Source organism: Micromys minutus (assembly GCF_963924665.1).
Source record: "Micromys minutus genome assembly, chromosome: 21".
Classification (NCBI taxonomy): domain Eukaryota; kingdom Metazoa; phylum Chordata; class Mammalia; order Rodentia; family Muridae; genus Micromys; species Micromys minutus.
In genome coordinates this window covers 8,811,246-8,825,740 of record NC_137956.1, presented here as the reverse complement: position 1 = coordinate 8,825,740, position 14,495 = coordinate 8,811,246, and the positions used below count along the sequence as shown (strand labels likewise).

Below are 14,495 nucleotides of genomic sequence, written 5' to 3'. Positions count from 1 at the left end.
ATTAAAGTATTATAAAATTCTGTTTTCATCATTTGGGAACAGTTTGGAAAGGCGTCCCGTCAGTAGGATGACTGCACGTCAGTAGGTGGCACTGCTTAACAATCACCCAGTCACCCCAGAGAGGACCAGACTGTGGCGTCACAGCTACTGACCATGACCATCAGACTAGAGGGTGGTCAAGTTGCTAGGGATACACTGAGTGCTGGGTTTCAGCTCCAGGGTACGGGTACTCATCAGAGGACTCTGTATTCTGAAGGGAAGGAAAACGGTGAAGAAAGGAGTAGCTAGTTCTCTCAAGAAGGGGGAAAATTAGATTTCTCAAAAGGAAGAACTTCCCCCAAACCTTCTGTTTCTTTCATGATAAAAAAAAAAAAAAAAAAAACAAAAAACAAAAAACAAAGCATATAAGAACACTGAGTAGAGAGAGGGAAAGAGACCACTTAAATTGCACGTGTATGCCCGTGTGTGTGTGTGTGTGTGTGTGTGTGTGTGTGTATGTGTGTGTGTGTGCATGTTCGGTGCTGGGGCCAAGCCCAGGGTCAACTGCTCCACTACTGAGCACTGACTCCAGAGATAAGTGTAGTTTTAAAAGAAATAATTGTATTTAAAAATTAAATGAGAGATTATAACAAGCATGTTGGCTGATAACATTTTTTTTGAATTTCAGAAAAATGGTAAATGGCAACATATATATATATATATATATATATATATATATATATATAAAATACTTCTTTTTTTCAGAGGTGGGCTCTTACTGTAGTCAAGGCTGACACTGAACTTGAGATAATTCTCCTGCCTCATCCTCCTGAGTGGTGGGATTATAGATACAGGCTACTGTGCCCAGCTCTCAGACTGAATTCTCTCCTAGAGCCTCTAAAGTGACTAGATTTCTAATCCCGGTGTCTTCAGTAGGAAGAGCTAATGAGCCCTTCCGGTCAACAGGTTTTGTTCCAATGGCCACGTGGGACTCTTTCCAAGATGTAGGCATGAAACTCAACAGCGGCTTCATAAATGTCTCTAGACTTCACGGAAACCCTAGAAATCTGATGAGTCATGGTGCCCCCAGATTTTACTCCTGTATATGTGGGGAAGTCCCTCCCACAAAACAGAATAAACAAAGGCACCAGGAACAAAACTGAACCTTCAGGAATTGCAGCAACAGCCACTTGGGTCAGAAGCAAGAGCCTTTCCCAGCCCACTCGGTCGCAAAGCATCATGGGAGACAGCTAGGGCGTGGGCTTTCCTCCTTAAATTGCAGTACATCACAGTCCCAGTTCTGGTAAATAACTGTGTCCCTCCATGGCACCCGCACGCAGGACTCCAGGGAACGAGTGTCCATCTTTTCTCCAGCTACAGTCTCCGGAGAAAGCCGAGCTTGAAGCTGCCGGGGATCTGGGTCAACTCCAGCGCATGCGGTGAGGCGGTGAAAGGAAATGTGACTTGAAAAAGGTATTTGGTGTCCAGCATCAGCTGTGATGTGTCACCCCGGTTGTTCAGAAGAGCCTGGGGTCAGAACCAAGGGGAGGGATCAGGGAACAGGTGCATTCTGGTTCACCACTACTCCAGGTCAGGAAAACACAACAGCTCTGTCTCAGTCAGAGAACCCCAGCAACCACAGGAAGTGACACCTCGGTGGTTTAGGACAGGGTTGGGTGGGGTGGTGTGTGGATAAGCCTATTGGGGCTTCTGGTGCAGCTAGCTCCCAGAAATAGTCCCCTGATGTTTCACCCCAAAAGCCCATTGCTATAGGACAGGCTGACTGTAAGTGTGTGTGTGTGTGTGTGTGTGTGTGTACACGTGGAGATCGCAGGACAACTTGTGGGAGTTGGTTCTCCACTATATGGCTCTTGTACCACAAAGGTCCTGGGGGTCAGATTGAGGTCTTTAGGCCTGGCAGTAGGTGCCTTTACCCGCTGAGCCTTCTTACTGCCACTTTTTCTTCTTACGTATATGTCGAGGTTGAATTCTAAGTCCAGATGTGACTGGATCTCAAGTTTTACATTTTTATTGAATCCATTTGCTTCTTGGTTATTTGATTATTATTTTTTTTTTTTGTATCAGGATTGCTTTCTACTCTTTTTAAAATTTTGCCAAATCTGGTGGTGCACACCTTTAATCCCAGCACTCAGGAGGCAAAGGCAGGCAAATTTCTGAGTTCGAGGCCAGCCTGGTCTAAAATCCCAGTACAGCAAGCAACAGTACACAGAGAAATAATTGTCTTAAAGAAACAAATAGATAAATACATTTTTAAAAATTAAAATTTTTCATGTGTGTGCAGTACCCACAGAGGTCAACAGGGGTCATCAGAATCCCTGGAGCTGTAGTTGCAGGCAGTTGTGAAACTCATGACATAGGTGCTGGGAATTGAACTTGTGTCCTTTGTGAGAGCCACAAGTGCTTTTAACTACTGAACCATCTCTCTCTAGCCTTACATTATACTCTTAATAATTATGCGGACTCCAAAGAGCTTTTGTATATGTGGGTATAACTGGTCATATTTTACATTAGTAACTAAAACAGTATTTAAATATTAATGAATTAGCTAAACTGAACATAACATTTTTGGTAGAAAAATAGCTAAACTTCTAGACTGAAAAGCAAACACAGAAACAAAAAGACAACACCGTGCCAAGAGGACAGTGCTCTGTTCTGTGACCTTTAGTGTCTGAGCTGGTGGGGCGGTGCGCTGCCGGCTTCAGCATTCAGTGTGTTGAGATAAATTAATTGCTCCGGATTAAGCATGAGGGAACCCTGCCTCATAGGCACAGCTTGGCAGAAAGCAAAGGTTTTGCAGACTCCTGGGAGGGTCTCCCAGATCCCCAGGATCCCCCTAGTTTACTGAGAGAGAAGCTCTGGGGATGATCATAGAAAAATGGGCCTGCAGGTCTGCTTCCACCGGGCTGTGCCCATGTGCGCTTCTTGTCAAGATGGCTCAGTGGGGAAAGGCACTGCTGCCAAGACTGACAACCCGAGTTCAATCCCAGGGACCTATAAGGTGGATGGAGATGAATGACTCCTACAAGTTGTCCTCTGACCCCTCTATTCACACATTGTGGTAGACACACACACACACACACACACACACACACACACACACTGTCTAGAAGGAAAAAAAGAAGAGCTGAAGGTCAGGTGGTCTTGGTTTACAGGTTTCTATTCCTTCTTATCAGGACTGGAACAATCAAAACCCCACCTGCTGTCTTTGAGCTGTTGTTTCACATGCTTGGCAACCACACCCTAATGTTGGACTGGAGCATTTTAATGGAACGTCAGTGTCTTATAGAGTGTATCAGAGGTCAGACTGACATACTCACACAAAGATCTCACCTGGACTTTGCGAACGAAGGATGGATTGACTCTTTTCTCGAAGTCATCTATAGGTGTGTATGAATTAAGGATCTTTATGATCTGTGAACATTGCAGAGCATGGGGTCAGACCAAGAAAAAAAAAGAAAAAATAGCAAACAGTTCTGGACATTTAGGAGCCGCCAAGAAGTACAGGTGGATCTTTTATAGTAGAATTTGTCTCTGGAACCATGTCGTGTGATCCCAAGAGAACAGAAAACAGAACAGGGTGCAGAGTGCAGCACAGAGTAACCACACGGTCAGATGGCAGTGAGGGTCTCTCCCCTCCAGCCCCCCAGGCCCTGCTCAGTTTAGTGCATGTGTATCTATTTATGCCTTGAAGCCCTCAATCAATATATACCAAACAGTTGTCAGGAAAAAGAGAAGTCACAGAGGGTCAGTTGCACCTCGAAGAGGGCTAAACGGTGCAGTGCCTCAGGATCTGCCCTTGGAGGTCCCGAGAGGAGCGAGGCCAGCCTGCTCACCTGCACGGCAGACAGGGAGGTACAGCACTGGCAGATCTCTTTGGCATCGCTGTCTGTGGTCTTTTTGACCTGAAGCAACCAGGCTGCCTGAGAGAGAGGCTCCAGAGTCTCCTTGGCTAAGCTGTTGTGCAAATTCTTGTCTTTTAGCCATTCTTCCAGGAAGCTGATGTTGCACCTGGGGAAAGCCAGAGGACACTTGAGGACAGTGTCAAGTCCCACAACGTGTCCTAGAGACCGGCAGAGCTTTACTGCATGCTCGGAAGCAAAGTCCAGCGGTCTCTTGGTTAAGATAGGAGGGGATGGACCATGAGACAGCTTTTCGGATCACTACCGTTATCTGTAAGACAGCTGTGATGTCATAGGACAGTGTCAATTGTCCTGTGTGGTGGGAAAATGTTGACATGGTGATGTTGATTCTAAATGGGTTGTGAACACATAAGTATGCGTGCTTTGATTCCCCTGAGCAACTACTAGAAAACAACACAGTAAATAAATTAGAAAGATAGCAAAATATTCTAGTCACACACACACACACACACACACACACACACACACACACACACGGAGGCGGGGAGAGAGAGAAAAAAGAAATCAGAGAAACAAAATGAAGGAAATCACATAGACGATAACATGGTAGGCACTGGAGAGATGGCTCAGAGGTTGAGAGAACTTTCCACTCTTGTAGAGGGGACCTCAGTTCAGTTTCCAGCATGTTGGGAGGCTGCTCACAACTGCCTAGAACTCCAACTCCAGGGGGATCATTGCCTCTGGCACCACACTCACACACCTTACCCTGACATGGACATATACGAGACTGGAAAACAATAAAACTAAATCAGAAAAAAGAAAATGACATGGTAGACAAACCTAAATATATCATGAATTACATTAAATTAAAATTGTCTAAATTCCTTAAATAAGAAGAACACATGGTCAGACTGGATTAAAAAAACAAACACGACCCAGCTGGAGAAATGCCTCAGCAGTTTTACAGAGAACCTGTGTTTGGTTCTCGGCACCTACCCCAGGCAGCTCACCAGTTCCTGTAACTCCAGCTCTAGAGCCATGGCTCTCAACCTTCCTAACGCTGTGGCCCTTTAATACAGTGCTTCATGGTGTAGTGATCCCAGCCATGAGAGTATCTCATTGCAGGGCTGGAGAAATGGCTCCGTGGTTAAGAGCACTGACTGTACAGCCAGAGGACCTGGCTCAATTCCCAGCACCCATATGGAAGCTCACAACTGTCTGTAACTCCAGGATCTGACACACTCATACAAACATACATGCAGGCAAAACACCAATGCACATAAAAAATAAAATAATTTAAATTGTCCCATTACTAATTCATAGCTGTAACTTTGCTACAGTTATGAATCATCATGTAAATATATGATATGCAGGATATCTGATAGGTTATCCCCAATGGAGTGATGACCCACAGATTGAGAACACTCTTCTAGAGGAATCTGATGCCCTCTTTTGGCCCCTATGAGTACTGTACTGACATGTACATATTCCCCCATACAAGTAATTTAAAAACAAAGTCTTAAAAACATTCAGATACTTGTGTGTGTTATCTACAAGAAACTCACCTCATATGTAATATAAATATGTTAAAAGTCAATGTTTAGATAATATATGTTATGAAAAATTATCAAATAAACCAGGAGTGGTTATAATAATTTTTTAAAAAAGACTTCAAAGGAAAAAAAAGTAAAGAAAAAAAAAAAGAGAAAAATTAGCAGGAAGGAATAGCAAGACATTATGTAATGACAAGAGCCAATTCATCCAGAGCTTTAATGTTGTACTCTACTACCTGAGTCCCTGGAAATCATTCTAATTCCTATTTCTAAGTGTTTAACTGACAAAGTATGATGTATGGGCACACTGGAATTAAACTAAAAACAACAGAAAGGTGACAAGCAAGTGTAGGATCCCAGGTGTGAACAAGGTGTGGGGCTGTAGGATCCCAGGTGTGAGCAAGGTATGGGGCTGTAGGATCCCAGGTGTGAGCAAGGTATGGGGCTGTAGGATCCCAGGTGTAAGCAAGGTGTGGGGCTGTAGGATCCCAGGTGTGAGCAAGGTATGGGGCTGTAGGATCCCAGGTATGAGCAAGGTGTGGGGCTGTAGGATCCCAGGTGTAAGCAAGGTGTGGGGCTATAGAATCTCAGGTGTGAACAAGATGTGAACAAGGTGTGGGGCTGTAGGATCCCAGGTGTGAGCAAGGTGTGGGGCTGTAGGATCTCAGGTGTGAACAAGGTATGGGCTGTAGGATCACAGGTGTCAGCAAGGTGGAGGGTGTAGGACTGGGGGCAGAACCCAGAGCTTTGTATATGCTAGGCAGGCACTCCACCAGCTGAGCCACCTCCCCAGTTCCCTGGTTTGTATCTCAGTTGAGGGTTGTTCAGGCTCAGAGCCATCTGCTTAATGTGAACTGGGCAGTTTGTCTTCCTTTCTTAATGAAAAATGAAGGCTATGCAAAGTCTGGCCCCTTTGATGCTCCATTGCATCTAAAACCTATAATATGGTGCCATGGGGATTTTGTCCATGTGCTTCATGGGAAATTCAACTCAAACTTTCACAAGTGCTAAGAAGGCATGATGGATTCTTTGCAGGCATTTCTTGGCTTAATATAGTTTGTCACCTCCCTCAAATTATAGCATAGACCTATGGTCATTTCCCCAAGCTCTCATAGAGCATAGGTATTAATTGCCTGAACACACACACACACACACACACACACACACACACACACACACACACACACAAACACGTGTTTCTTAGTCACAGGTTCCATGGCTCCTCAATTTAAGATAGGGTCTATGGTCCTTACAACTTTGTTGGCATGTCTTCAAGATGAACTCCAGTAAGCTTTCACTGCATTCTGAAGCCTCTTGATCTGGACAGAACCCACCTCTCTATGGCGGTCCTGTTGGGTTCTGCCCAACAGATTGCTGCTTACTCCAGGCAGACGTGGGATGGACCATCCCTTTGTCTTCATCTATTTCATGCCTGCAATGTTCCTCTTTCCCAAGCTTGTCACCCAGTACTCATTTTCTGGCTTCCTTGGTACATTTGTCCTCATCTGCTTGTGACTACACGATTGGTGTCTTAGACTACTTAGCTATTTTGAGCTCAGCATTTTTCTGGATTCTCTACCTGACTGGGCCAGTCACCAAGCAGATGATTGATACTGGTTGAGTGTATAACCTTGGAAACTTAGAATCCACAACATACTAAAGCCTTTCTCGTAGGCCAAAGCATCAAGTCAGCAGTAGAGTACGAAGGAAGACATTGGTGTACAGCCACCAACAAGCCAACACTCAGGGGGCTCAGTGGAGCCTTGAATGTGTCCAGGGGAAAGCAGGGAGGGTCCAGCATTGGGAGCACTTCTTCCGGCTGGCCTCTGGGAGGGGGAGCATGGCATGTGGGTTTTACCTGATCTGCATGCCTTTCCTGCAGGAGCACATGTCCTTTCGCAGGAGGAGGCTGTTGAGGGTCACCGCCCCAATCAGGTAGAACAGCTGCTTGACCACCTGCCTCACAATCTCGGGGTCGAGGCCGTTCTGACACATGGTGCTGTAGAAGTAGCTCAGCTGCTGAAGGATGGACGTCATGGTGTAGCCATCCGTGTCATCGATGCTGGATGAGCGCTTCCGGAAACCAGTGGGCTTCAGGCCGGAAATGCCCTGCAGACTCTCATGCTCCAGCATGCCTGGCACTACCAGAAGGGTGGAAGGCTCCTTACACAGGGCTCAGTGGGCACCCCCCTAATCTCACATATCCGTCTTCATAGTCAGTGGCTATGATTGTGATGAAGTACTGTGGTTAATCTTGGTCACCAGCTTGCTGGGATTTAGAATTACCCAGGAGACAGACTTTTGGGCCTATCTGTGAGGGATTTTCTAGAATTAGGTAAATGCACCAGGGTCCTGGACCAAATAAAAGGAAAAAAGCTATCTGAGTTCCTGTGAGCATCTCTCTCTGCTTCCTCACTGCACATGCAGCATGGTCTCATGGTCCTGCCGGTCAGCATTCTTGCCTCGGTGACTGTGCTTTCTTAATATGTGAGCCAAAACAAAGTCACGCTTATGTTTCTATTGACATAGGATAAACAAAATAAATAAATAAACAAAAAGGTACTAATACTTAGAAAACAAAAAGGACTGAATACATTGGGGTACCAGAGTATGCCAAGGTACGAACCACAGCTTACAGAAGGGCAGGGGCACCTCCTGGAGGCTTGAAACAGTGGTCCCCCTGAGAAAGAGCTAGCTAAGAGCAAGGAGGTCAGTGTCTGGAGTCGTCAAATCCCAAGATACTTAAGTTTCAGAGAGCAGGTAAAGTATGCACACATGAGTGGGATGTGAAGATTTCAAAAGGATTTGGTACAGCCACAGAAGAAACCAAATAGCACATAAAATAAACAGTGTAACTTCTCCACAGGGCTGCCTTCAGGAAAAAGGCCTACTGACACAAAGAAAAAGGTCAACCGTGTGCTACTATTTATAAAGTTATTTTAAGCAAGCTAAGCATGGAAAGGTAGACATTACAGTGATGTGTCTTCTCAGTTTTTGGAGCTATGTTACCCATAAGCACATATACCACACATGCAGTTTCTCTTTTTAAAAAAAGTCTCTTGGGCTGGGATTGTAGCTCAGTTGTTAGAACGCTTGTCTAGTATGCACAACGCCTTGGTTTGATTCTCAGTACTAAGCAAAACCAGGCACGATGGTATATACCTGAAATCCTTGCTCTTAGGAAATACAGACAGAAGAATCACCAGTTCAAGACATTCCTTGGCTATAGTTACAGATCAAGTTCAAGGCCAGCTGAGGCTATAGGAGACTCTGTCTCAAAACAAACAGCTTCACTGTGACTACAAGTGTCTCTTGGTTCTTAATTCTCTTCTCACCTATTATCGGCTGGAGGTTGTTTTCCATCACGATGATGAACTGGTGATAGATCCGTATTGCCACGTCACTCAGAATCTGTCTGTATTCTGTAAGATCAAAATTGTTCAAGCAGTTCTTATTCTGCTGTGGGCTGTTATACTTCATGAATTCCTGAAAGGAATTTGAGCACAAACATCAGAGTGCTGTGGGCAGGAAGGAAGTTGAAATCCCGTCTAGACTAATGATGTTATTGGAGTCAGCATCTAGGGTGATTCTGCAGCTTAAAGCTTAGTGTTTGCTTTTAAATGAGCCCTGGCTTATTCAGCATGACAAAGGATAGCAATTTAATTGTATGATCGTAGTCATACCCAGAATCACAGCACTGTCCCTGGGGCAGGAGAAAACCCAATGTTTGCTCTGGCTTCTCATGTGGAATAAAAACACCCTAAAAGTCACTCTGTCATTCCAATTCAATGAAAAAAAAAATGCCCTACATGAAGCTTGAAGAACAACACCTTCACAATATCAGTACCTGGAGAGTTGGGGTGCAGGCACCATCTATTTATGGGTCATGGGAGAATAGAGTCCTCTAGAGAGAACAGTTAGCTAGAAGAACCAGTGGTTATATTTTGGGTCCTCATACTGAGATTCACAGAATGTACCCTTCAGGAGGAAACAAGACTATTTCCTGAGGATTTGAGAGCTTATCGATCAAAGCCTTACACTAAGGCCACAGTCTGAACTTCTTGGAGCCTTTGGCATGTAGTAATGTCTAAGCACATGACAGGTGATAGGCAGATTGGCCTCCTGGGTGAAGAGGAGGTTAGCAAGCTAGCTGGCCTAGAGACTGTGGAGTGTGGATCAGAGCACCGTGGTTACCACTGTGTGCCTCTGTGAGCCAGATTGTGAGGTGGTCCCAGGATGCCATCAGCAGGACAGGCATGTTCCTCACCTCTTCTCCACTGTACTGCTTCAAGCAGTTGAGAAAATGACAAGTGTTGGAAAGCCAGAAGGACAGCATCTCCAGATCTTCAAAGTGTTCCTTAGACAAGAGAAGACAATGTTGGATGGGCATGGCCACACTCACCTTTAGTCCCAGCACTCGGAGGCAGAGGCTGGTAGGTCTCCAAGTCTGAGGCCAGTCTGGATTACATACTGAAACCATGTGTCAAACATCAGAACTAGCTTAGCTGGTAACTGGTCAACTCTGTGTCATGCACATGTGGTTCCCTTCCCACAGGGTAGCCAACCGTGGGTTGTCTAGCTACCTGGTCATTCTGATGAACACACCTACAGGGCGACATTCAGCAGGCCAAATAGGTCCTGGGCCCCCATGTAACAGTGTGGAACAAGACCACCCTCCAACCTGGATGAGTCATTAGGGGATGTACAAAGGCTCTCCATCTTCTTCAACAAACTGCATGTGGGATTGGGGTGGGACAGGAGGGGTCTCAGCTGTCCTATTTAACTTCACAAAGTCACCAACCTAATGAGCATACGGGTCTTCTTTTAATGGACTAGGAAAAACTGTAATGATAAGGTTTTAATTTAAAAGTGTGTGTGTGTGTGTGTGTGTGTGTGTGTGTGTGTTTGCATATGTGTCTAAAAGAGAGCATTAGATCCCCTAGAACTGGAGTTATGGATGGTTATAAGCCACTGTGTAGGTTCTGGGAATCAAACCCAGGTCCTCTGTAAGAGTGACCAGAGCTCTTAACCACTGAGCTATCTCTCCAGCATGAATAATAATGTTTTAGGAGGAGAATAATATACTTGCCAACAGAAGACATGAGTAACTTTTCAGTTTCCCATTCCCCCTTACTGCTCACTGGTAGAGCACGTATCCCTCACTCGTGAGGAGTGGAAGAGCAAAGATGGTGACCACAGGCTGTATTCTCTCCATAAGTCTTTGAGGCCCACTGGGCCTCTCCATTTGTCTTTCCTCAGTGGCTCTGCTTCTTTGGGGGAATCACGTAGCTCTCCAAAGGTCAGAAGTCAAAGGAGGACAAAGTGACCTCCTGGTCATTTCCCAGAACTGTTTCCAAACCAAACACCATACCAAGGACCCACATCAAAGGCTGCCCCTACCTTAACCACATGCTTGATGCCGTTAATTGCACTGTTCATGAGGGATTTGAGCGTGTTGGCATCATTCAGGGAGTCTGCATATCGCACACACATGAACAGGATGTGAGCTGGCAGCCCGGGGATCATGTTCACCACCACACCTCGGGGCTTCAGGTCTGTAGCAGAGAGAAACACGCTCTTAGCTGCTCTTAGCTCCTCCTATGATTGCTGGTGGAGGTTGTTGGGAGGGAGGGGGAAGGGGAGAGCTCCTGACCCTTCTGTGCTTGGGCCTGAGAGCACAGATCTGTTTTCTCTCAGAGAAACTCAATCTGGGTTCTTATTTGGCAAAAGTACATGGGAGCCACTGGCTTCTCTCACACCTCCTCTGTAAAGTCACCTCACATCTAAGTCCAAATAGGAGAAAAAGGCTGCAGTTTTCCCTAGTAAGGAGGCTCTAGACATTGGATTCCCAGTATAGGAAAGGAACCCAAGCCCTGGCCAACTCATTCCAACTCCTCTGATATGGATGGGAGTCAAACTGTCTTGAATAGAGACACTGGTGACCAACAGTACTGCAGAGGGGACAGGGAGATGTCAGAGAGGGACTGGAGAGGTGCTCTTGCAGAGGACCCAGTTCAGTTCCCAGGACCCAACTGGTGGCTCACAACCATCTGCTATATCCAGTTCCAAGGGGTCTGAAACCCTTTCCTGGACTCCATAAACACCAAGACTGCACAAGGTGCATGTACATACATATATACATGCATGTTAAATAGATAAGCCAGTCGTTTAAAGAAAGACGGCAGAGAGAGAGCGGGGATGAAGAAGGGAACCTTGCAGGGAAGCATGAAGAGAAAGCTGCACCTTCCCGTGGCCGAGATAAGACAGCTGCAGACAAGAGGTCTCTTCCGTGTCAGCGTGGGTTGGGCGGTGTTAGGGTTTGGAGCTGGAATATCACTTATAGACTTAGGCTTTGAATATTTGTTTCCCAACTAGTTAGTGGTGCTATTTGGGGAGGCTGGTATCTAGCTAAGTGAAATTCGGTGATTAAAGGTAGGCCTTTGAGGAGGGCGCTGATTTCCTGCAGATGTCTGTTTCCAGCGCTGTGATATGAACAGGTTTCACCATACACTCTTAGCACCAGGTACTCAGCTGGTCCTCCATGCCCAAATAAACATTTCTTCCAATTGTTTCTACCAGCATTTTGTTAATAGGAACTGAAATGTAGCCAATAGCTCAGTATTCTTGTGCTGGGAGAGGGGTTGTTGAGACAGGGTTTCTCTGTGTAGCCCTGGCCATCCTGGATATTGCTCTGTAGACCGGGCTGGCCTCAATCTCAGAGATCTGCCTGCCTCTGTCCTTGAGTGCTGGGATTACAGGTGTGCCAACCATGCCCACGGCCAGAAGCTGTGTCTTCCATCCTGACCCTCTGATTAGACTTGGGAGAAGTTTGGGGTAGTAGTTCTCGGCTGAGGGCCATTTGTGGTTCCCCAAAGGACACTGGTAGTGTCTGTAAACAGTGGAGCTGACCCCAGTTTCTAGTGTAAGCAAAAGCAAGCGATGTGTTGCTGTGGTTTGCAGTGCAAAGCCCCTCTCCCTTAACCAAGAATCGCTCAGCAAGTCAAGCTGGGGAAGAAGCCGTGAAAGAAGTGAGAAGAGAAAGGCCAGCCTCTGCCCGGGACTTTGGAGCTGTCCGATATTCAAGTTCTCAAAGCATAACCCAGGGATCTGATTTTGACTACCAAGAATGAGGTTCTGAATGAGCTTCGCCTCATCTTCTTTCTTGTATTCCAGCATTCCAAGGTACTCCTTGGATTCCGAGGGCAGGTGCACACTGTTGGCTGCAGACAGAGGCGAACGGTCAGCTACATACACAAACCCCACACTTCCTGGTTTCATAGTGAAATACTATCCGAGTCCTCGCCACTCAAGAGCTGCTGTAGCTCGCAGCTGTGTTACAGCTGTTTGATGCTTTAGATTTCTCCTGGTTACGATGTCTGTCCGGGAGTATGGCCACTGCTGAAAAGGCCGAGATGTTCTTGAATGAATCCTATTGAGTGTCTAATGCATCTCCAACACATTGGGGGAGGGGAAGAAACCCAAGATAGTGCCTTGATGCTATCTACAGGGAAAGGTGCAAGACTCAAGGAACCTGTCTCAGTCTCACAGTCTTGATCACAGGGGTGGGGCTGGGCTGCCAATCTCCTATGGCTCCTATAGAAGCCATATAATCACAAATGTAGTGGTATTAATATTGCACTGCTAAGTTTGGAGTAACGAGTTACATGATAATGGATAACTGATACAGGCAGAAAAGATTTGGATTTAGATGTGTTGAGTTGAAAGAAAATGGTCAAAGAGACACACTGAATCTGGAGCTCGGGAAAAGAAGTGAGTAGGTATCATACAGAGAATGTAGCTCGCGGTTTTGTTCATCTATCCATCCTCTATCTATCTTCCATTCACCTTTCATCCATCCATCATCCACCCATTTACCTATCATCCATCCATCCATCAGTCATCTATATCAACTAGTCACACACCATCCGTTCATTCACTCATCATCCATTCACCCATCAGTCCATTATCTATCCGTGAATCCATCCATCCACCAACTCCAACAGTAGAGACATAAAGGACAGGATGTCCAGACCTGGTCCTGATCTTCATGAGGGCAGATTGGCTTGTAACACCTATTACTGAAGCAGAAAGAGTTCCAACTCAGCTGAAGCATTTACAGGTCAGTCGCTGTGTCTGCCTCAAATGCAAGGTAAATGTGGAACCCCTAAGAATAAAGGGGGTCTTCAAAGGAAGGAGCAAGGGAAAAGAGAGATGGTTGTGGTACAGCCTGTGCTAGCAAGGCCGGGCCGGAGAGGAAGAGTACAGAACGGAAGTGTGAAGAGCAGGAGACGGGAGCAGAGGACTCGCAGGGATGTAGACTTCATGACAGAGGGATGGCAGGCAGCGGCTCCTTCCCTTGGGTCTCATGGCTACACATGCCATTCATCTGAGGCCAGGATGTTATGTCTGTCTTCCTCCTCTCTATCTTCGCTAACAGAAACTGGGATACTCACGGGCCCAGTATCTGTATAGCCTTCAAAACAATTAATTGGACACTCCATTACAATTTCATTTTGAAAGCATGGAACTGACAGAGAAAGTGGAGAACATACTTGTTTTGGGGTGTCTCTTGAAATGAAAGGATGTGGTATCGATGTAGTGAGCTTTAAGGCCTCCAAGGCTCCTCAGCTCACCCCCAGGTCCTAAGCCTGACCCGTGGAGCCTCATCCCATTGAGCTTTGTGTGCACATAAGGCAGTGCCCACACATTCCTACACCGAGCCTTACCTAAAAGCTCAAAAGAGGCTTCCCGGCCCCTTACCTTTTTCAATCGTCTTGGTCAGAGTCTTGACTTGATCCTGTAGCTTTCTAATCATTCTGTCCTTCATGTCTAACTCTTCCTCCAGATCCTACAGAAACCCAAAGAAACAGGGGCTTTTACTATAGTCATCTTCTTTGGCTTTGGTTTTGTTAGTGGCTTTATGGAGCTGCATTACACACAGTATAAGTTTCACTCACATCCATGACGTGCACAACATGTGCCTTCTGCTCCAGACGTTTCTGATGCACCCTAACACTAAAGAATACTCCTAAAGAACAGTACATCTGGGTTAGCTCAGGTGGTCAAGGGGCTTGCCTCCAAG

The 14,495-nt window shown here is 46.0% G+C and overlaps 1 protein-coding gene across 1 annotated transcript in view; it reads right to left on the bottom strand.

The window, feature by feature from the left end:
* Nucleotides 1-1,353: 1,353 nt before the first annotated feature.
* Nucleotides 1,354-14,495, bottom strand: part of MYO5C (myosin VC) — a gene marked incomplete at both ends in the record, with an annotated part of 71,018 nt that continues 57,876 nt past the window's right edge. Inside the window, 9 exons of the mRNA XM_080934343.1 lie at nt 1,354-1,506; nt 3,331-3,411; nt 3,834-4,008; nt 7,272-7,554; nt 8,749-8,899; nt 9,681-9,770; nt 10,814-10,968; nt 12,535-12,633; nt 14,174-14,261. Of these exons, the coding sequence (XP_080790469.1) occupies nt 1,354-1,506; nt 3,331-3,411; nt 3,834-4,008; nt 7,272-7,554; nt 8,749-8,899; nt 9,681-9,770; nt 10,814-10,968; nt 12,535-12,633; nt 14,174-14,261 (1,275 nt within the window). The remainder of the gene's footprint in view (nt 1,507-3,330; nt 3,412-3,833; nt 4,009-7,271; nt 7,555-8,748; nt 8,900-9,680; nt 9,771-10,813; nt 10,969-12,534; nt 12,634-14,173; nt 14,262-14,495) is intronic.